Source organism: Lampris incognitus, chromosome 14 (genome assembly GCF_029633865.1).
Source record: "Lampris incognitus isolate fLamInc1 chromosome 14, fLamInc1.hap2, whole genome shotgun sequence".
Taxonomy (NCBI): domain Eukaryota; kingdom Metazoa; phylum Chordata; class Actinopteri; order Lampriformes; family Lampridae; genus Lampris; species Lampris incognitus.
In genome coordinates, this window is record NC_079224.1 from 21,352,824 (window position 1) to 21,377,405 (window position 24,582).

The following is a 24,582-nucleotide window of genomic DNA, read 5'->3' on the forward strand; positions in this document are numbered from 1 at the left end:
GGATGATGGTATAAGATGTTGAGAAAATCATGTGATGACTGATGGACCACTTCGACCTGTCCTCGTATGGAGCTGGGAGATCTTCAGCGCGATGGTTGCCAGGGATGCCAGCATCTCCTGTCCAGAGCACATTCAAAATGGTTATCAAGCACCCAGTTTTCTTTAAAAGCCTTTAACGTTAATCCATATTTCCACCAACATGTGATATTTGGCCCTTCACCTTCACACTTTATATATAACACTTTTTGGACTAGTGTCAAGTATTGTCCAAGAGATGGAATGTGGGACATTTTTGAACCAAGTATTGAGATTGTTTTACATCAGTAAAGAAACAATAGAAAAAGAAAAGAATAGTTAAAGGAAGAAGAACGACACAATAAACCAACCACAGGATGAACATTTAAGGGTTGTCGGTCCAGCCAAATGAGGTTGGATAAGGAAATTCCATAAAAGAGTGAGAAAAAAGTGGCTTTAAGTCTTTAAGGAGTTTAAAAATGTCAACTAAATGTGTTTCTCTAAGTTGATGTAGTAATAGCATCCCACAGGTATGGAGCACAGTATGAGAATGCTTTACTCAAATTCGATTCACCACCTTCAAAAATAAGGCTAATGCTAATGCTATAAATGCTAATAATGCTAAGGCTAATAATAATAATAATTTAATGTTATTTTAACATTTAAAAATACAGCATAAACTACAACACTGCTTTACGGTTAATTAAACAACAGTCAAGAAACACTTGGAGAATGAATTAGAGTAAAAGGAAAGGTAAAGAGAAAAGAGCAAAATAGAAATAAAAAGCATGAAATAAAATATAATTGAATAAAAATTAACGAGGAGTTTTAAGAAGCGAGAAGATAAAGAAGGGGCTTTCCTGAGCAGTTCACGCAGAGGAGCCCTAATTGAAAAGGCCCTTTGACCATTGGAAGTGCAAGGCGAGCTAGATCTGTGCATATTAGGCTGCACTATGGCTAAAAGGAGGTTAAAAGCTGTTGATTTGTTTTGATTTCCCCCCCCCCCCCCATTTTTCTCTCCAGTTGTATCCGGCCAATTACCCCACTTCTCCGAGCCATCCCGGTCGCTGCTCCATCCCTTCTGCCAATCCGGGGAGAGCTGCAGACTACCACATGCCTCCTTCGATACATGTGGAGTCACCAGCCGCATCTTTTCACCTGCCAGTGTGGAGTTTCACCAGGGGCACGTAGCACGTGGGAGGATCACACCATTCCCCCCCAGTCCCCCCCCCGAACAGGTCCCCCGACCGACCAGAGGAGGACACACACCTACATCCAGCTTCCCACCCGCAGACACGGCCAGTTGTGTCTGCAGAGACACCCTACCAAGCCGGAAGTAACACAGGGATTCGATCGGATGATCCTCATGTTGGTAGGCAACGAAACAGATCATTATGTTACCCGGAATCCCCAAAAGGTCAGCGTTGTAACTGGGGGCCAGACCCTTACGTACCTTAATCAGTCTCAGCATAGACTTGTCAGGTAGGGAAAGGTTATGTTAGTACTGGAGGAGTACTATGATTAAAGGGGAAAGGGCTGCAGTGGAGAAAGCCCTGTGACCTGGTTGACCACCTGGATGTTTGAAGTTTTCCAATACTCATATTTATGATTTAAAATGAAAATGGGTTTCTGCAAGCCATGTCAAAAGTGAGCATTTGTCTTGAGGCAGTCTGCCGAGGGCAAACGTGTGTGTGTGAATCAATTAATTGTAAAGCGCTTTGAGTGGCTGTTGCAGCTAGAAAAGCGCTATATAAAATGCAACTTGATTGATTGATTGAACCCCTCTATATCTCTCAGTAGGCGGGGGGGGGGCAGAGAGAGAAAGAGAGAGAGAGAGAGAGAGTGAGTGGGTCTGTAGGCTGAGAGCAAATATGAGTAACACAACCAGCAGCAAACCTGAAACAGGTCAGTTTGCACAGCGTTGCCAAAAGAAGATTGTTTATTTATCATAGATTGCCGAATGATGTCGAAAGGGGAAAATTCATCTCTGTACTGATATCTGTTGCTCCTTACTCTGTGTACTGATACACTCTTCTGTAAATTGCGTTCCAAGGCATAGGCTTGGAGACTTGGCTACACAGGTCCTGTCTATTTAAATACATTGAAGTTTGAAGTGTAATCAAAACACTCTACCTGTGTGTCTTGAAAAATGTTTTCTTTCTCATAGCCATCTATGTAGATTCGAACAGTTGCCCCACCACTTCCTGTTCCACTGAGTCTATAGATGATCCGAGAACCATCAGAGAAGATTATCCGTAGACCCTAAATGAAAAAGAGAGAGCAAAGTATAAACAACGTGTAGTGTTGCAGGTTTGTGAGCTATTTTTCTTCAAGGTCCCTACAGAATTTACAGGTACCACAGATAACATCACAGAGGGCCATCAAAAACACCAAAGAGACTGCAGAAAAGACCTCCTGGCTTTGAGTTGAGAGGAGGCAACTAGATCACATATACTACCTAGGCAAGGGTGTGAATAGCTCCAGTAGGTATACATTGATGATGATGCTAGACACTGAAAGACTCGAAACTGTGGTTGATGCTCCTATTATTTAATTTGAAAACTAGCAACCCCTCTACTACTAGTTTTAGCTGTTCCTGTTAGGGGTCACCACAGCAGATCATCCATTTCCATTTCTTCCTGTCCTCTGCATCTTCCTCTGTCACACCAGCCACCTGCATGTCCTTTCTCACCACATCCATAAACCTCCTCTTTGGCCTTCCTCTTTTCATCTACCCTGGCAGCTCCATATTCAGCACCCTTCTCCCAATATACCCATCATGTCTCCTCAAAACATGTCCACACCATCTCAGTCTTGTCTCTCTTGCTTTGTCTCCAAACCGTCCAACCTGAGCTGTCCCTCTAATATAACCGTTCTTAATCTTGTCCTTCTTCCTCACTCCCAATGAAAATCTTGCCATCTTCAACTCTGCCACCTCCAGCTCCGCCTCCTGTCTTTTTGTCAGTGCCACTGTCTCCACACCATATAACATAGCTGGTCTCACAACCATTTTGTAAACCTTCCCTTTAACTCTTGCTGGTACCCTTCTGTCGCAAATTAGTCCTGATACTCTTCTCCACCAACTCCACCCTGCCTGCACTCTCTTATTCACCTCTCTTCTGCACTCCCCGTTACTTTGGACAGTTGACCCCAAGTATTTAAACTCATACACTTTCATCATCTCCCCCCTGCATCCTCACCATTCCACTGTCCTCCCTCTCATTCATGCATAGGTATTCTATCTTGCTCCTACTGACTTTCATTCCTCTTCTCTCCAGTGCATACCTCCACCTCTCCAGGCTCTCCTCCACCTGCAACCTACTTTTGCTACAGATCACAATGTCATCCACAAACGTCATAGTCCATGGAGACTCCTGCCTGATCTCGTCCGTCAACCTGTCCATCACCACTGCAAACAAGAAAGGGCTCAGAGCCGATCCTTGATGTAATCCCACCTCCACCTTGAACCCATTTGTCATTCCAACCGCACACCTCACCACTGTTACATTTCCCTCATATATTTCCTGTACCACTCCTACATACTTCTCCTCAGCTCCCGACCTCCTCATACAATACCACACCTCCTCTCTCGACACCCTGTCATATGCTTTCTCTAAATCCACAAAGACACAGTGTAACTCATTCTGGTCGTCTCTACACTTCTCAATCAACATTCTCAAAGCAAACACAATTGCAGATACAAGCTACAGATGCGAATCTGTGGCGCTCTTTCATGGCATGAAACCATACTGCTGCTCACTAATCGTCACCTCTCCTCTTAATCTAGCTTCTATTGCTCTTTCCCATATCTTTATGCTGTGGCTGATCAACTTTATACCTCTGTAGTTGCTACAGTTCTGCACATCGCCCTTATTCTTGAAAATCCATACCAGTATACTTCTTCTCCACTCCTCAGGCATCCTCTCACTTTCCAAGATTGTGTTAAACACAATCTAGTTAAAAACCCCACTGTCATCTCTCCTAAACATCTCCGTACATCTCCATGCCTCCACAGGTATGTCATCTGGGCCAACTGCCTTTCCGCTCTTCATCCTCTTCATAGCTGCCCTCACTTCCTCCTTGCTAATCCGCCGCACTCCCTTATTCACTATCCCCGCATCATTCAACCTTCTCTCTCTCTCTGTTTCTTCATTCATCAGCCCCTCAAAGTACTCCTTCCACCTTCTCAACACACTCTCCTCACTTGTCAGCACATTTCCATCTCTACCCTTGATCGCCCTTACTAGTTGCACATCCTTCGCAGCTCAGTCCCTCTGTCTAGCCAATCAGTACAAGTCCTTTTCTTCTTCCTTAGTGTCTCTCATACAACTCCCCATACGCCTTTTCCTTTGCCTTTGCCACCTCTCTCTTCACTTTACACTGCATCTCCTTGTACTCCTGTCTACGTTCTTCATCTCTCTCCCTATCCCACTTCTTCTTTGCCAACCTCTTCCTCTGTATACTTTGCTGTACTTCCTTGTTCCACCACTAAGTCTCCTTGTCTTCCTTCCTCTGTCCTGATGACACACCAAGTACCTTCCTAGCTGTCTCCCTCGTTATTTCTGCAGTGGTTGCCCAGCCATCCGGCAACCCTTTACTACCACCCAGTGCCCGTCTTAACTCCTGCCTGAACTCCACACAACAGTCTTCCTTCTTCAACTTCCACCATTTGATCCTTGGCTGTGCCTTCACTCTCTTCCTCTTCTTGGTCTCCAAAGTCATCCTACATACCATCACCCGATGCTGCCTAGCTATGTTCTCCCTTGTCGCCACCTTGCAGTCTCCAATCCCTTTCAGATCACACCTACGTAAGATATAGTCCACCTGTGTGCACTTTTCTCCACTCTTGTACGTCACACTTTGTTCCTTCCTCTTCTTGAAATATGTATTCACCACAGCCGTTTCTATCCTTTTCACAAAATCCACCACCATCTGTCCTCACACATTTCTCTCCTTGACACCATACCTACCCATCACCTCCTCATCACCTCTGTTCCCTTCACCAACATGCCAATTAATGTCCGCTCCAATCACCACTCTCTCCCCCTTGGTTACACTCTCCACCACGTCATCCAACTCACTCCAGAATTCTTCTTTCTCTTCCATCTCACACCCAACTTGCGGGGCATATGCGCTGATAACATTCATCAATACACCTTTGATTTCCAGCTTCATACTCATCACTCTGTTCGACACTCTCTTCACCTCCAGCACACTCTTGACATACTCTTCCTTCAGAATTACCCCTACCCCATTTCTCCTCCCATTCTCACCATGGTAGAAGAATTTTAACCCACCTCCGATGCCCCTGGCCTTACTCCCCTTCCACCTGGTCTCTTGGATACATGGTATACCTACCTTTCTTACTTCCATCATATCAGCCAGCTCTCCCCCTTTATCAGTCATAGTGCCAACATTCAAGGTTCCGACTCTCACTTCCACACTCCTCCCCCGCTGCCTCTGGACATGCCTTCCCCCTCTCCTTCTCCTTCCCCAACAGTAGCATAGTTTCCAGCGGCACCCTGCTGGCCAACAGTACCAGTGGCGGTTGTTGGTAACCCGGGCCTTGACCGATCCAGTATGGAAATCTGACTTATGATCCGCATATCTGATTTGGCAAAGATTTTATGCCGGATGCCCTTCCTGACACAACCTCCCCATTTAGCCGGGCTTGGGACCGGCACTAAGAATACACTGGCTTGTGCGTCCTCAGTGGCTGGCAAAACTAGCAACCCCTGATTCACTGAAATAAGTAATTGAATGCAATAAAGACTAAGTTCAAACTGTGAACAACAAATTCTAGACACGAGATTCCATTTCTGGCAGCTCTTATTTCTGCCCAACTCATAACACTCAAAGACCACAAGCCACATCCTTGAAAATGTGTCAAAGTATATAAGCATATAAAGATTAGCTACAAGCTTACAGTTATTGAAATTGGCTATACCTACGTAACATGCTATGCATGTCACCTATTACATCAAAAGACTCAAAAGGCAAAATATGACATAAGCAGGCAAATAAAGCATGCTACTTTTGAGAAATTTTCAATAAGATACAACTGTCAGTTTGTCTGTACTGTACCTGGTTCCTGGAAATAACATTGTTTACTGGGTCTGTGTATTCGAAGTTGTCAGCTTTTTCAACTTGGTAGATTTTGTCCCCCACAGCAAACCTCTGACCCACAAATGACTTGTCCATAATCATGATCTCTAAATCCTCCATCATCTCACAGGCTGCATCTAGGTCTACATCCTCATAGTCATATCTGTAAAAACAAGGAGCAAATAAGACACAGTGAATCTTCTAAATCTCTGTCTTTTATTTCCATTTTGATCTGAAACAAAAGATTTATTTTTCTCAACACAGAGAGAAAAGATATATTTACATTTTGTTGCATCACTGCCACCCACTAAGCTGTCCTAGAAAACCTGCAATAACAATGCTCATCAGACTATTTCCATCTGTTTATCTCTTAAATTGACATTTCAATTTGCGCTTTCAATTGTGAATTTATAATATATCTGTGGTTGTGTGCTAACACCAACACAAGACCACTGCAGGGTAGGGGGACCATCTGAACCGGATCATCAGCCCATCACAGGGCCTGCACATACAATCTCTCACACTCCCATTCATACCAGTGAGAAACAGAGAACTTCCAAAAATAACATGCCTGTGTAGGAGGAAACCAAAATAACCCACCTGAACCCCTGGAGAAAGTCAATAGAGCCCCCTGGCTGTAAGGTAACAGTGGTAACAACTAAGCCACAGCACTGTTTTCATTCAAGCGGGCCAAGGATTTTGACAAGATGCACTTACATGGAATGGCCACTAGATGTCAGTAACGTTTCACAATACACGTTAGGAGCAGCCGCTGTTCTTCATTTTTTGTAACAGTACTTCTACGTGTATTTGTTTGACTTAAGTGTTACTGTAGACTTCAGTTGTTTATGCATTTCAATCTACATCCCTGTCTAATTGTATGGCCTGTGTACAAAATATACAAATTTGCTCCATCAGTATTTGTTGAAAATTATTGTTGTCCCCCCCCCCCCCTTTTCTGCCTTTGGGACAGTACGTCCTGTGGGATGCGGAGAAGAGGAACAAGATGACACGGCAGTTCACTTTCAGGTAACAGGTAACAAGGCAGACTTTAACTCGCGACGTTAGGGGAAAAACAGGAAATGCACCTTTTAGCCCAGTCAGGCACCGGAGAACATTTCAAGTTAGTGGTTCTTTTGATGTGATCAAATATGTCCGTGTCTGTTCCAGGCCTTAGCTCACCTGGTGTAGTAGTTTCGCCCATATTTCAGCCAGTGGTCCTTAGCAATATCCTCCACACTCTGCTTCCTAGTGGCCAGTATGGACAGCCATGCCAGCACGGCCCAAAGCCCATCTTTCTCACGAATATGGTCTCCTCCTGACAAGGGCATAAAGATGGCTAGATTTCTAATGAAATTTCCATTGCAAAAATAATTTCATTTATGGAGCTTGTTAAATTGGACAATTTGAGTCAAGTGAAGCAACAGTATATTATTATTATTATTATGGTCATAAGTGAAATTAGGTTTTTTTAGGGAACGGTCATCTGGTTTGAAATACACAGGATTACATATTACGTTTAATTTGGGGATTTTATCCATGCTGTTGGTTTTCCGCCTGGTGAAACTACAATGAGTTCTCCGTGGCCAGCTTCCCTCCCTGAGGAGATACCTGTCCCAAAACTTTCTTCTCCACACAGTGACAGCCGCCCAGCATCCATCAGGTTCCCAAAGAACTTCCACCCAGTGGGAGTTTCATATATTTCTATTTTTGTTGCTTTGGCTACTCTGCAAGCAAAATAAGGAAAGAGTGTTAAAAGAAGAGTAAGCATATGAGGCACTGAAGATAATGTCTTTTTGTGCTATTACACATCTGTATATCGACAACAACCTTATCACTGTGACTTGATATAATTCAAAGATGTAACCATGTGTAACATATGATTTAGAAAAGATTGGATCTGGTCCCCATCGTTAGAGACATACTAGTTTTAAATATGTGAATACCAGGCCAATGCCTTACTTGTCTAAGGCTGCGCTGGTGGGCATGCTGCGGGCGAAGCCTCTCACCCCCGTTTGCTGGAAGTATGGGATGCAGAAGATGTTGGCAGCGATCACAGCCACCGAGTCAGACGGGTTGACGAAGAAGCCGTGCTTACCCAGGATCATGTTACGATCCTAGAGAGCCAGACAGAAAGGGGTCAAAAAATCAAGCAAGGATAAGGATCTGGATCGAGACCAAGCTCAGGCCTTCCAACCTCTGAAATGTGAATGAAGTATCAATCACATCAGAATAGATAAATGTGGGTATTTAGTCTTCTTCTTGATAAATGGCTACACATACCCCATCACCATCAAATGCTGCACCAAAATCATATTTTCCATCCTTCATGGTGTCAACCAGATCTGCAGCATAGGTGAGGTTGGGGTCCGGGTGCTGGCCCCCAAAGTCCTCCATAGGGACACAGTTGATGGCAGAGTTAACAGGGGAGCCCAGCTCCTCACACAGTATCCTCCGCACATACGGACCCATCACTGGGTGGGAGGCAGAGGTCACAGAGTTAAAGAAATAAGACTGACAGCAGTTGTTACTGAACATTAGAGAACAAATCTGGTGCTTCTTGAAAGTTACACGAAATCATTATTAAATACAAAAACCTCAAAGCTCTGATGCCCTGCTAATGCATGTTGAAACCTATTGGAGAAACTTGAAAGCCAGAACATCATGACCAATATGCCCATAAAAGGATCGCGATCAAGATCAGTTTCACATTTGAGTTAGCAGAGACTTCATGGAAACAAGGGAAAGCACGAATGTGGAACGTGGAGATGTTTCTTTTAAAAATTTAAAGGCAAATTCGCCGATTTTCAACCTTATCTCTGTCTATCTTCGACAGGGATAGCAAGGAAAAAACACCTGCGGATGTTCCCCATCTTTTCCGCATCTCTGAGACGGTCGCCAGGGAAACTTTATTTGGCCAATTACTCCGCTCTTTTTGAGCCGTCCCGTTCGCTGCGCCACACCCTCTCACCCTCTCTGCCGATCCGGGGGCGCCCCGACCCACCAGAGGAGGCGCTAGTGCGGCGACCAGGACACATACCCACATCCGACTTCCCACCCGCAGACACGGCCAATTGTGTAGGTAGGGACGCCCGACCAAGCCGGAGGTAACACGGGGATTCGAACCGGCGATCTCGTGTTGGTAGGCAACGGAATAGACCGCTATGCTACCCGGGCGCCGGTCGGCAGGGAAACTGAGTTTGCTCCCGGACACCAAGTGACGTCAGGTGGCAGTCGGAATACAGTCTAGCGGGTTTCTGATACTCTAAACACACTGTTAAAATAAACAAACAAACAAACAAACAAACAAACACACACACACACAAACTTGTTCTCTTGACTAAACTATGTTTCCTACTGTGTAAATGACGTCATGCAGCACTCGCGCAGAGGATTTTATGGACGTCCATACAGAAGCTAGTGTGCAGCAATGCATTATGGTACATGTAGGCGCTGCGGGAAAGCCTGCGAGCAGGACAACCCCGCTTTCTCCGCCAAAACTCGGAAAACAAACACAGGCCAAAATTTTTCCGAAAACAGCACAATGACAATCTCTATTTAAGCCTATAATTTAAAGACTGATTTAATAACAAATATCACCTCTGCCCAGAATCATCTTTTTTGATTTAGCTACAGTTTTTGTAATTAGGAAGACGGAGACATCCTGTCTGTCCCAAGACAGGGTGGGCCAAAACTCTCACCTCCGTGCATGGCATCTATTCGAATCTTGATTTGGTCTTCACCAGACAGCAGTTCCTTTAAAGCAGCAAAGTCAAAGATGTTCCTCAGCAGATTAGCATAGGATTCCACAGAGTCCACTATCTCCACTAGGAAGAACCACATAACACACACACACACACACACACACACACACACACACACACACACACACACACACACACACACACACACACACACACACACACAAAGACGGAAGGTATTCACTGTTGGTGAATTGTGACATTTGGGCTATACAAATGAAATTGACTTGACTTGACTTGGCGAACTTCTGTCTGAGTCATCATACCAACAATGCCATTGATTTGGTTCAGTGGTTCCTGGCCCAAATTTTAGGGACCCTGAGTCCTGCTGGTTTCTATTCTGCAAGGTTTTCCTGTCGTCTAATCGGGGTGTGTTTAGACTAATGCAACAGCCAAACATTAACTACCTGGCGGGAGAGAAAATCAATACCAGGAGCCCAGAGGACCGAAGCTGGGGACCACTTGATGTAGTTAGTAGTTCTTGAATGTAATAAATTCCTTGACGAGAAATGGCCGAAAGGATTCTGCTAGTTACAGTGGCATGGGAGATACAGGATGGCAGGAGGCATAATGAGTTTCCCACGGCCTAATGAGAATCCCCTGTTCAATAAACATTTCAGTCGGAATCATTTATCGATGAACAGGCCTCTCGTGAATATTTCCATTGGAGTACTTGCTCCATATATCTAGCTCTTATCAATCTCTCACCCCCCCCCCCTTGTTCTAGGTGTAAGTGATGAGTTTGTGCGGTGGTTCACCTGTGAAGGGTTTGAATTTATTCTCCAGGTCGAACATCTGTTTGCCCAGGGTTGCCAGGTCCACTTGCAGCCCTGGGCAGATGGCAAACTCTTCAATAGTTCTGCTTATCTGATAGATCTTGTTTGTGACAGCCTCTTGGGCTGGTCCTGGACGTGGGTTCACGCAGGGAAAGAAGAACTTTGGCATTACATTTGACCTTTACACGTATTGCACTACACAACTGGAGTTATCTATAATGCAATATACAGTACCTATAACACATTGTTATACATTTTTTATAATAGTCTGTTTTTTTGGGACACTAACACTAACATTATACCAACCTCTTTGATCTGCTTTTTGAAATTCAGCTAATTTTTATTTTTTATCTTATTTTATTTATTATAATAATAAATCATATATAATAAATATTATATATATATATATATATATATATATATATATATATATATATATATATATATATATATCCATTATCCAAATCACTTGTCCTGCTGTCAGGGTAACGGGGATGCCAGAGCCTATCCCAGCAGAACATCCTGGACAGGCCGCCAGGCCATCACAGGTAATATATATATATATATATATATATATATATATATATATATATATAAGAAATATATAATAATTCATTCATTCATCCATCCAGCTTCAGCCGCTTCTCCGGGGTCGCGGTGCGGTGGCTAAGTAGGGCACTCCAGACGTCCCTTAGCAACACCCTCCAGCTCCTCCTGGGGGATCCCAAGGCGTTCCCAGGCTAGATTGGACATGTAGTCCCTCCAGCGAGTTCTGGGTCTACCCTGGGGTCTCCTCCCAGTTGGCCGTGCCCGGAAAACTTCCAAAGGAAGGCACCCAGGAGGCATCCTAATCAGATGCCCCAACCACTTGAACTGGGTCCTTTCAACGCGAAGGAGCAGCGGCTCTACTCCGAGCTCCCTCTGGATGTCCGAGCTCCTCACCCTATCTCTAAGGCTGAGCCCAGACACCCTACGGAGGAAACTCATTTCAGCCGCTTGCATCCGCGATCTCACCCTTTCGGTCACTACCCAAAGCTCATGACCATAGGTGAGGGCTGGAACGAAGACTGACTGGTAAATTGAGAGTTTTGCCTTCCGGCTCAGCTCCCTCTTCACCACAACGGTCCGGTACAACATCCACATTACTGCTGATGCTGCACCGATCCGCCTGTCAATCTCCCGCTCCATCCTACCATCACTCATGAACAAGACCGTGGGTAGAGCATTGCCTCAATAAATATATAATTATATAATAACTATAACAATAAATGATAATTTATTATAATTTTTATTTTTTTAGGCCCTGCACCGCTATCCAGAACGTGTGAAATATCAGTCAGTCTTCTGTGTTAACCCTATTTTCGCATTCGGCAAAAAACCCCTGCTTGCTCCTTCCTCTTCAGTTACCATACCTCCATTGGCAGTGTTGAATTTGATACCGAAGTCTCCATCAGGTCCCCCGCAGTTATGGCTGGCTGTGAGGATGATGCCGCCAATTGCTTTGTATTTCCGGATTACACAGGAAATGGCTGGCGTGGACATGATCCCGTGATGGCCAATGATCAGACGGCCCACCTGAGGATGCGAGTGTCAGACAAGTGAGTGGGGGCCCCGAGCGCGGACATGCGTGTGCATACATGCGCGCTGCAGTGGTGGAACGGTGCAGAATGCGTTTGAAGATCAGGTTTTGTGGGCCTTGCTTCCTCCATAAAGTGGTTGGGATTAGAGTTTCATTTAATGGACCACAGCTGAAGCACATTAAGTGCAGGTGCTGTCATGTGTGACTTACTTTAAATCCCTCTAAATATAACCTTCATCTGTGAACGCATCAAAGGCTGTCCGCTTTAAGCCCAAGGAGCCCAAGGAACATATTAGTGTCACTGGCAAGGGAGGCAAAAACAAAAGCTGTTTTGTATAGTTCTATTTAAAAACCCATCAGCTAACGCGGAGAAGTATGGCGCCAAATAGATATTCTGGTTTATCTTCATGCGTTGTGGCTCCAGAAACCAAAATCAGTGCTACACCGTTCAGTTTCTTAACATTGTATTGTACTAATGCCATGTTTTACGTTGAATGGTCTGCACTTCAATTTTTGAGCATTGCATTGCTGCATTGTGTAGTTTTTGTTTCTTTTCACATAACTTGCAATTACGAGATTCACGGCTACGGGCCTTTCATACTTTGCTGCTTATCATAAGTTGCTTTAGGTAAGTTCAGGGGGCTGATCCTACAGTAGAAGTTAGCAACCCTCCAAATTAAATGCATGAATCCATTAACTATAGTAAAACAAATTGGCTGCATATAATCAGCATTTCAAAATACAAAAAATCCCACGGATTATAAGCATGTTAATAACGTTATAATACACTACGTTTGTATTTTGAGACCATAGTGTAACTTGCCCCAGAACAAAATTGTTACGGGCCATATGTCTAGAATAAGTGCTTGAAAAAAAAACTTGTCTTGTTTGTTATTTAAACAGAACCAGCGGTTAAATCTGCATCTTGATTGGTGGTCACACATGTGCCCGGTTGTCCCGTGTCAGCACACGGGGAAATAAATACCTACAACAAATAAACAGGAGCAGGTGGCACCAATACACATCTGGGAAAAACAGACATGCGCGTAGGTACTCAGACACACACACACACAGACACACACACACACACACACACACACACACACACACACACACACACACACACACACACACACATAAACAAGTCAGTCACTACACGCAGTGACAGTGACACTGACCCCGTTGGCAGCTGCCATCTGTACAATGATCTCAATGGCCGTTTGATTGAAGAAGCGGCCATCCCCCCCCACCACCATGGTGGACCCCTGGCGGTCACGGAGGTCAATGGAGGAGAAGATACTCTGGACGAAGTTATGCAGGTAGTTCCTCCTGGACTGGAAGACATAGACCTTCTTCCTTAAACCACTGGTGCCTGGTTGCTGGTCAGGGTAGGGGGCTGTGGGGATAGTCAGCACCTGCAGGGGGCTGTTGTCCATCGTTTCCGATGTGGGATCCGAATCAGAACAACAGTCTGTAGGAGCGGAGAGAGAGGGGGTCTGTTGTTTGGAGGAGAAATCCCCTGTTGGAGATTGGAGGGAAAAGACTTGAGCCCCTCCCATTATTTCACACAGACTGGAAGTACAGGGCTAGAGAGGTAATTCTGAAGCCCAAAATAACCTTTCACACTAATGTGTGTGCAGGGGCAGGGGGAGTAACCGAAGACGCTTCATCACACATGTGCAGGGAGATCACTGTCAAAGCTACTAGGCATGTGCGTGTGTGTGTGTGTGTGTGTGTGTGTGTGTGTGTGTGTGTGTGTGTGTGTGTGTGTGTGCGCGTGTGTGTGCATGGGTGGATGATAGAAGGCCTGGTAAAGTGCTGTAAAAGCAATCTGTCTGTGTACAGTTGCAGCTGTGCTGTTGGCCATGATATGCAAAGAGAACGATACCATCTCTCAAGTAGCATGATCCTCACACTATATTAGTCAAGGATATAGCTTGATTTTGTACCCTTTTCCCAAAGCCCAGGGTGAGTAAGCAATGCCATGGGTAACAGTGGTCATACACTAGTTAGAGGCAGGGATGACTGATAGAAAATGGGCAGTTCATCCTAATTGCTAGATGTAAATCTCAGGTTAAATGGAGGAAATTGCCTTTGAATCCCGGAACCTTCCTTTGTTATAGACGTTGTCTGACAGAGCAGCCATTGACACATAGGATCTGCGCACAAAGCAGAGCTCTTGGTGAGATGGAATAATGCTGCCCTCTAGGGGTTGATAAGGGACCCGCTTATAAAAACTACATTAGTTGAGTTTGGCATCATGACCGTTAGATGACTGATAATGATTTTTTGTTGCCTCTAAATAATACTTATACTCCTTGTCAGACCAACATCTGCTCGGTTGCTACACGTGCGGCTTGTGCACTTATTCATTAACCAGACTGTGGCATCAAAATGACGGCGGTTCGATTTTCTTAGGTAAATAATGTCCAAGCTGTACTGCCATCATTCAAGGTCCCCTGTCTGACAACAGAAAATAACCAGTTTTTAACTGACCAATCAGAAGACCCCGAGAAGACAGTGGGGCACGCCTCGTTGAAAAAGACAAGATATCATAATGCAAATTTGCGTTAGAGACCAGTAGAGGTATCAATATTCAGAAATGTGTGTCTGTGTTTTTTCATTATATTCGGATCTTGCGAAATGTGACAGTATCGTTCATGTTTTTCGCAATATCGCCTACCTCACAAGTAACCTTTGGACCTTTTTCTACACCGAAATGATTGCCAGTCTTATATTGAGTCAGAATTTTATAATCGAGTTTATTCTCAAGTTACATATAAAAATGTATTAACAATACAGAATATACTTGTGGCAGTGGGGTATATGGTTTGTGTGTCAGGTGGAGACAGAGAGTCTGGAGTGGCTCTGTCTAATCAGCAGCGCGCCTGCAGAGGGTATTTAAACATACATAGTACATGATATATATACACATGATATATATACACATGATACATATACACATATATATAGCGTTTTTTTTCCGGGAAACCGTCAATGATGTTGTTATAAGTGCTCAACTAATGAGGAGCGGAATATCAACACAGATACAGGAAAAAAAAGTTTAATACATTGCAGGATACAGATTTTGTTTTTCCTGTATATGTGTTGATATATATATATATATATATATATATATATATATATATATATATATATATATATATATATATATATATCCATTGTCTTAACCGCGTATCCTGCTCTCAGGATCGCGGGGATGCTGGAGTCTATCCCAGCAGTCATTGGGCGGCAGGCAGGGAGACACCCTGGACAGGCCGCCAGGCCATCACAAGGCGCGCGCGCGCGCACACACACACACACACACACACACACACACACACACACACACGCCCACACACACCCATTCACAGCTAGGGACAATTTAGTACGCTCGATTCATCTGACCTACATGTCTTTGGACTGTGGGAGGAAACCAGAGCCCCCGGAGAAAACCCACGCAGACACGGGGAGAACATGCAAACTCCACACAGAGGACGACCCGGGATGACCCACCAAGGTTGGACTAACCCAGGGCTCGAACCCAGGAACTTCTTGCTGTGAGGCGACTGTTCTAACCACTGCGCCGCCCTATATAAGTATCTATACACACACATACACATTATATATATATATATGAGTAGCTTCAGAAATGAGCACGCGAAAAATGCAACGGCCTTAAGCCGCCACATTTGGTCATTGGTAAACAAAAATATCAGATATTCCGTCTCTTGGAAAATCCTTGCAAAGCGTAGTGCATATTCAGTCAGGGGCAAACGATGTAACCTGTGCTTGGCAGAAAAGTATTTTATTATTTGCAGACCTGATATGTCCACCTTGAATAACAGAAACGAATTGGCCACCAGCTGTAGACACCGTAAAAAATATCTCCTTTGTAACTATAAGTAAAACATCGTTATTACTCCCCCCCCCGTTAGATGATACACATAAGACATTTATTAGGTTTTTTTACATATGCTTTTTTAAAAATATGCTATTTTAAATATGTATTTTTTAAAATATGCTATTTTAAATATGGGTTTTTAAAAAAAAATAATTACCTGTCCTCCCAACTGTGCCCCAACACCACCCCAATATATAATTCGCACATGTTACCTTGTTATTTATGATCCGCATATTTAATTTGGCAAAGATTTTACGCCGGATGCCCTTCCTGACACAACCCTCCCCGTTGTGCGGGCTTGGGACCGGCACTAAGAATGCACTGGCTTGTGCATCGATAGGAACAATTATAATAAAGGGACCGCTCAGGTTGGACGGTTTGGAGACAAAGCAAGAGAGGCAAAACTGAGATGGGTTGGACATGTGTGGAGAAGAGATGCTGGGAATATTGGGAGAAGGATGTTGAATATGGAGCTGCCAGGGAAGAGGAAAAGAGGAAGGCCAAAGAGGAGGTTTATGGATGTGGTGAGAGAGGACATGCAGGTGGCTGGTGTGACAGAGGAAGACGCGGAGGACAGGAAGAGATGGAAACGGATGATCCGCTGTGGCGACCCCTAATGGGAGCAGCCGAAGGAAGTAGTAGTAGTAGTAGATGTTACCGTGTTATATTTTTAATGCACGCCATTTCAACAGTGCCCTGGCCCCTAAATGCTTTTCAAAACAAACCTCAGTCCCATTGGTTGTAATGTTTTCTACCCCTCCATTGGTTGCTGTGCATCAAAAGTACCTACCCCATTGGCTGTTATGATTTGAATGTTTCCCTATCTGATTGGTCGCTGTCCAACCGACATTAGGGGTGTGACGCTGGACAATGTAATGGTATTATTCTTTGTGAAAAAAACATTAGCAGCTAATGAGTGCGAGATGCACGAAACAGGGCTGTACTGCTATGCATTAAAATCTTTTCCCCGTATCCGTGTTGATATATATATGTATGTGACACATATATCATATCACAGCTGTGCTGCATCAGTCATTAACCTGTGTCTGTTTCCTCCCTGCAAAGACACTGGGACAGGGAACCATTCAGATGTACCACAACAGCATGCTAAAAAGTCAACTGGAGAGTCAACAGCCAGACTGATTTGACTTGTAAATGTTCAAGAAAAAAGAGCTGCATTTGTCTGCAGTGACTGGGTCTGCAGAACACGACTGGGTCTGCAGAACAATAAACTGATGTGTTCAGCATCACTCTGCGTTGGGAACATCTGCCACATAGTATGGCTTTTGACAATACAGTGCATTTACAGTATGACAGTCAGTGTGGAGACTCATTGCAGCTCCGCCTGTGTGCATTCAGTTCTCCTTTATCATAAGCCGTGGCGTCTGAGGGACAGAAGCAAAAAGTATTGTGCCGACCCCTCCTGTGTGCATTTCCTGTTCCTGTGTAGGGGGAAGTGAGTCAAATCAATTATCAATCAATTCTGTGATTTTATATCTAATAATCGCTATTTAGACGTCAAATCGCGGAATTAATGTAGAATCAACACAAAGGAAGTATATTTAAATTAAAATACTATTATTGTGTGCAGCACGTTGGCGCAGTGGTAAGTGTGGTCACCTCACAGCAAGAAGGTCCTGGGTTCGAGCCCCGGGGTAGTCCAACCTTGGGGGTTGTCCCGGGCCGTCCTCTGTGTGGCGTTTGCATGTTCTCCCCGTGTCTGCGTGGGTTTCCTCCGGGTGCTCCGGTTTCCTCCCGCAGTCCAAAGGCATGTAGGTCAGATGAATCAGCCATACTAAATTGCCCCTAGTGAATGTGTGTGTGTGTGTGTGTGTGTGTGTGTGTGTGTGTGTGTGTGTGTGTGTGTGTGTGTGTGTGTGTGTGTGTGTGTGTGTGTGTGTGTGTGCGTGCGTGCGTGCGTGTGTGTGTGCGTGTGTGTTTGTCAGCCCTGTGATGGCTTGGTGGCTTGCCCAGGGTGTCTCCCCGCCTGCCGCCCAACGACTGCTGGGATAGTCTCCAGCATCCCCGCCACCCTGAGTAAGAAGCGGTTTGGATAATGAATGAATGAATGAAGAATATGATGAGGAGGATGCCAAGCAGTGTCCAGATACCACCGGAACAGCCTAGGACCTGAGCCACGGGACCACCATCATCATGTAGACTTGGCAGGAGGACTGACTACACATGTACACTGGGGAGACCCACATCATGCCAGTCATATACCTGGGAGAAGACACAAGAGAAAAACCTTAGTCACATATTAGACACAGAGAGAGAGAGAGAGAGAGAGAGAGAGAGAGAGAGAGAGAGAGAGAGAGAGAGAGAGATAAAAAAGGAGAAGGATATAACATTGAAACAGGATATGGACTTATGATGCCAAGTAGAGTCCAGGTAGCGACCACTTATTCTGTGCCACATTTGATTGTGAACTTATTCCTTAGCGTCAATTGTTGTTGGAGATGCACACAGATACCTATTTGGTTTTTGGTCTTGGGGGAAGGGAGCTCTTGGTCAGTCCCTGGTAGCTCATGTTTGTGGTGCAGCGCTGGTTCTAAATGAATGGCCCTGACTTCTGGGGTTCTGTTCTCCTGCTGGGTTTCAGACAGCGACTTGTGCTTAGGGAATCCGTTGCTCCTACTATAGGGAGGAGGGGAACATGGGTAAAGCATTCTGCTCAGGAACACCTCAGGAGCTTCTGGGGGGGGGCACTGTTGGTACCCACTCCACTGATTTTAGGGTGTATAAGTACCCCCACAGGTAACCCCTCTGAAGACTAGGGTTGAGATCGGTAGTATTTGGAGGGACTCCTGTTTTTTTTTTTCTTCCCTTCTTGAGTTTGAACCTGTTGAACCTGACTGTCTTCTACTTATATAGTGGCTTTGGATATTGTGGAGGATTTTATTCAGACTCCTTCAGTGGAGTTATTGGATCAGTGTACGAAGGACCAGTTATTAAAGACTGTTGAGCACTTTGGGGATTGAGGTGACTGATAAACGTTTGAAAGAAAATGTAAAAAGTCTTCTGAAAAGCCAAGTGGTGGAAGATCAGATTTTGTGTGTTGGAGATGTGGCTAAACATGGCGTGTTCTCTCCTGCAGCGGCCGCTGAGGCTTTAAGGTTGGAACAGCAAAAGGCATTGTTAATGCTTAAACTGGAACATGACAACAATGGTACAGCATAAACAATTGGAGGTCAGTTGGAAGTGATGAAACGAAAGAAAAAAAGAGCAGACAAAATTGGAACTGGAACACTGCAAATTGAAGCTGATTAACGAGGGGAAGCTGTCTGTCTAATGGGGGGCTGTTCAGGAAGAATGTCTGTTTAACGTTGGAACTAACCTAAAATTGCTTTCCAAGTTTTAAAAAAAAGGTCCAGACCTGTTTTTCTCATTGTTTAAACAGGTGGCAGAGTCCCGGTACTGGTCTGATGAGGAGCGCACACTACCATTACATATGTGTCTTCGCAGGTAATGCCTCAAATATGATGATGATGATGATGATGACGATGATAATAATAATAATAATAATAATGTAGTGTATGGAGATACACACGAAAGCAAATGTTTTTATTTGCAGTAATATGTATTTTACATTTGACCTCTGACCCTCGATGTCTATTGGTTGTGTATGTTGTATAAATGTATGCGCGCCACTCTGGTGCGCCCCCTTTGGGCAAGAGGGCCACTCGTGTGTTTTCGTGCCTGCCTAACACAGTCGTTTTGTAATGTTACTACGGTCTAGCAAATAAAAGAGGAAGACCAAGATACACCTTGATCATTGTATAATTCAGTTATCCTGTAGATACATGACAAATACTAATAATAATAATAATAAACATTTCATTTAAAGGTGCCTTTCATGACACTCAGGGTCACCTTACATCAAATGCAATAAAACAAAGCAGTAAAAAACATTAGTACAACCAACAAAAGAAGACCCAATAAGCAATAGAGCATACATCAGCAGGAGTTTAAAAAACATAAGTTTAATGCTGTTAATGCTGTTAAAGTGAGTATGCTAGTTTGAAAAGGTGGCTTTATGCATGCTCTATAATTTAGGTAAGAAAATTAAAAAAAGTTGAATCCGTTCATGTGGATACAATGTCTATTGACAGATACGTTTCACCACTCATCTAAGTGACCTCTTCAGTCTCAACTGACTGCAGGTATCCCCCCCCCCCACTTATACACAACACAGTTACAATAACGATTCATATGCAAATATGGGCATGAGACCATTAACTAGAGTTTCAATGGCCATGTGTGCTATTCAAAGAGGATTTTGGTATGTTCGCAATCACAGCATTGTAAAATGACAACAGATGGACTCTTAGCCCCCCCCCCCCCCGTTCAGGAACGCTCATTCCCTCTTTACATAGGTGGTCTCTTTGACTTCCCGTTCAAACCAGCGTTTCATCACTCAACATGCGTTTCATCACTTGAGTTGGGTGATGAAACGCATCTGTCAATAAATGTTGTATCCGGATGAACTGATTCAACCTTCTTTGATTTTCTTATCTGGATTATTGAGCATGCATCAAGACATTTTGATGACATATGACCTCTGCCATGATAAGGTGCTATACAAATAAACTTGCCTTGCCTTACTATGAAAAAGTATGTGTTATCTGTGTCACAAGAAAGAAAAAAAAACACTAAATGTCCAAATACATAGAGGTTATTTCTCACTATAAATCTGTCAAACAGATGATTTGAATTTTTTGAATTATACTAACATTGGCTTGCACCTATTTCTCATAATTTTTCCAGACAGATACTGCTGTCAGTAGAGAGACTATTGAGGCCACAGAGAAGAGCGTCCTTCCCAGACAAGGGGAGGGTTCTTCAGGCTTACCTCCATTTTGTGGCCCTCGTGATTACATGTCTGCTTGTGTATCCAGCCATTATCCAAACCGCTTATCCTCCTCTCAGGGTCACGGGGATGCTGGAGCCTATCCCAGCAGTCATTGGGTGGCAGGCGCGGAGACACCCTGTACAGGCCACCCGGCCATCACAGGGCAATTGCTTGTGTATCATGTATATATCCAATCCAACCGTCGTTGTGATGGACCTTCACAAAAAAGGTGTATTCAGTATACCAGGTGAGTTGGATAAGCTGTTATTTCACATAATTTATAAATTCAGTGCTAACATAGAAGCTCCTCTCTCTGAATTACAGTGAGTTGAACATTATGCTAACGATGCTCTTGAATAACACTTTTGTTATACTCATTGGCACTTTTTATAGTAGCATACACTAATGTTTTAATATAATGTTGATAAACTAACAATTGTTGTTTCCCCCCCCTTTTTCTCCCCAGTTGTTGTGCGACCAATTACCCTACTCTTCCAAGCCATCTCAGTCACTGCTCGACCCCCTCTGCCGATCCGGGAGGTCTGTAGACTACCACATGCCTCCTCCGATACATGTGAAGTCGCCAGGCGTTTCTTTTTACCTGACAGTGAGGAGTTTTGCCAAGGGAACATAGCACGTGGGAGGATCACGCTATTCCCCCCAGACCCCCCCCCCCAAACAGCCACCCTGACTGACCAGAGGAGGCGCTAGTGCAGCGACCAGGACACGTACCCACATCTGGCTTTCCACCTGCAGACACGGCCAGTTGTGTCTGCAGGGACGCCCGATCAAGCCGGAGGTAACGAGAGGATTCAAACCGGGATCCCCCTGTTGGTAGGCAATGGAAGAGACAATAGCCTATGCATATAATAAGATATAATATACGCTACGCTACCCGGATGCCTGAGAACTATTGTTTTAACAGTCAGCGAAATAGCAAGCCCACCCCAAGATTATGATGGCCATGTGGACATAAACAAATTCTCGGATGCTGTTGCCACAGAAATGATCAGCCGGGGTTTAATTCCATGTGAGTCACGTCTAAAGACAGCCCAGCTTTTGAGAACAACAATCTTATGTAAAATATATTCTCTTAAACACTACTTATCCCAATAGTTATTAAAGGTGGTCAGAAGAACCCTTTTGTTGTGCTCCTGAGGTATCAACACTAGTCATCATGGATTAGCCCACAAACTAGATGTTCAAATAGAAATACATAGTCCTGAACACTGAATTTGAAAATATCCATCCTTCCATCCATCCATCCATTATCCAAGCTGCTTATCCTGCTCTCAGGGTCACGGGGATGCTGGAGCCTATCCCAGCAGTCATTGGGTGGCAGGGGATGATGGCCTGCCACCGTGATGGCCTGGCATCCTGTCCAGGGTGTCTCTCCATCTGCCACCCAATGAAAACATCCAAACACCCAAAATGTCAAATGACAGTGATGACCAGCAGGTGACTGAAGAGCGGCTAGCTGATGAGCTTCTAAATGTGAAGGTGAATTCTGATAGTGAAAGTACATCGTGAAATACATCTATTTTCACTGATAAAGTATGCTTAACAGCAACATTGGCTTACAAATACATTTGCACAGCAGGTAGAGGAAGTAAGGGCACTATGCAAAAAGTGGTTTGGACAGTAGAGGCTCCAAGATGGATCTTGTCCCTGGACTGCAGGAGATTTCAAATAGGGTTACCTATAACAAAGTATTTGGGAAGGTGTGGGGTGCCTCTGATAAGTGACATAACATGGTATTTCAATTCTACAATAATTCAATTCAATTAGTTAATATTATTTTGTTGTGTGTAAATGGTTTACAACTTCATCATGTATGTTATGCATGAATTTCATCCCCAAAAATCAGTATCATAATGTCAATAATACATATTTCTATTGTCTTATAGGTGGCTGTAATCACTTGACCGTGAGTTTTGTGTGTTCTGTGAGATTTTACCTAAGAGCAGAGAGTCCACATGATTTTGCAGATCTTTTTCTCTCATGGAAACACTTTCCCAGTGTAACAGTCTATGACTATGCAAGGGGGATGACACTGCATACAAACCGCAGAGCCAGAGACTTCCCATCCTTTTCAAGGAAAGTTATTGGAACCTACTCCGGACAACATCAAGCAGGCTTCAGAGGGCAACATTCATGTGAGTATGCCTTAGTTGAAGCACCCCAAGGTGCCGGCAGATGAAGATGGCAACCCACTCACTGGGTTATCAGAGCATCCTGCTTTGAGTGATGTGGTCCACCAGAGCGACAGCAAAGAGGAAAGGGATGTTCTACGAAAGGTGGAACTTGTGCCTGAGCTTGCTGGTCGCATCAACAACCAGTGTTCGGAGCAGCTGTTTTCAGGGATGAAGAAAAATACTTATTTTTTTAATGTGTCAAAACCCTTAACCCCCATATTTCTGCAAAGAAATATACTGCACCACTACAATGTTGCAAGGCACAACAAAGCTAAAGAAGAATACAGCAAGATTGTTCCGGCAAACGAGCATCCGGGTAGCATAGCAGTCTTTTCCATTGCCTATCAATACGGGGATCACTGGTTCGAATCCCCATGTTACCTCTGGCTTGGTCAGGCGTCCCTACAGACACATTGGCCGTGTCTATGGGTGGGAAGCTGGATGTGGGTTTGTGTCCTGGTTGCTACACTAGCGCTTCCTCTGGTCAGTCGGGGTGCCTGTTCGGGGGGGGGGGGGCTGGGGAGGAATAGCGCGATCCTCCAGTGCACTATGCCCCCCTGGTGAAACTCCTCACTGTCAGGTGAAAAGAAGCGGCTGGTGATGCCACATGGTATTGGAAGAGGCATGTGGTAGTCTGCAGCCCTGCCTGGACCGGCAGAGGGGGTGCAGCAGTGACCGGGTAATTGGCCAGATACAAGTGGGGAGAAAAAGAGGGGAACCTCCCCCCCAGAAAAAACCCAGCCATGTCAGTGTTACTCTGTGTACACCAGCATCATTGGGTGTGGGAGGATGGCAGCGCAAACTCACGTTTGCAGCAGCTTCACCGAGCGCCAACTATGCAGTGTCTTTGTCTATGTCTGCGCTTAAGTTTGTGTCATCGTGTGAAGTTTTCATTTTGATCTTCGATTTTTTTCCGTTTGGTGGCCAAGAGAGCTGGCATTGGATCAGCTGGGAGAGTTTGGTCTGCTGTGTCCTGTGGGCCCAGGGACCACGGCCTTGCTCGGAGCTGCGCCTGAGAGGAAACACCGAGATGCTCTGGCAGTGGCCTCACCTAGCGTTGACTGTGCAGTGTTTCTGTCTGCATCTGCGTTTGTGTTGTCATGTGCCATGTGGGGGAGGTGTGTCAAAGGTGTCTGGCTGGGAAAGCTGGTGTTGGATAGGCTGAGGGAGCCTGGTCTGCTGCGTCCGGTGTGCCCAGGGACCATGACCCTGCCTGGAGCTGCGTCCAAGGAGAAAGCACCAAGGGCTGTCTGAGAGGATGCAGAAGTGGGGCAGGCTAAGCTAACTGCTAGCCCATGCAGAGCAGCTCTGACAGTCATCCTGGCTGGCTTTCGTTCTCTGGACAGTTGAATTTTTGGACTGTGTTGCACTGACTGGACTGTGTTTTTAACTGTT

At 44.7% G+C, this 24,582-nt stretch overlaps 1 protein-coding gene across 1 annotated transcript; it reads right to left on the reverse strand.

Moving 5' to 3' along the window:
* LOC130123933 (phosphoglucomutase-1-like) lies at positions 1 to 13,672 on the reverse strand. Its single transcript, XM_056293263.1, has 11 exons — positions 13,415 to 13,672; positions 12,070 to 12,232; positions 10,640 to 10,786; positions 9,822 to 9,947; positions 8,404 to 8,594; positions 8,083 to 8,237; positions 7,732 to 7,847; positions 7,303 to 7,438; positions 6,100 to 6,283; positions 2,149 to 2,277; positions 1 to 117 (listed from the first exon to the last, which is right to left on the reverse strand). Exons 1-11 carry the CDS (start codon positions 13,670 to 13,672, stop codon positions 28 to 30), a joined length of 1,695 nt encoding a protein of 564 aa, XP_056149238.1. The 3' UTR covers positions 1 to 27.
* Between the last annotated feature and the right edge of the window lie 10,910 nt (positions 13,673 to 24,582).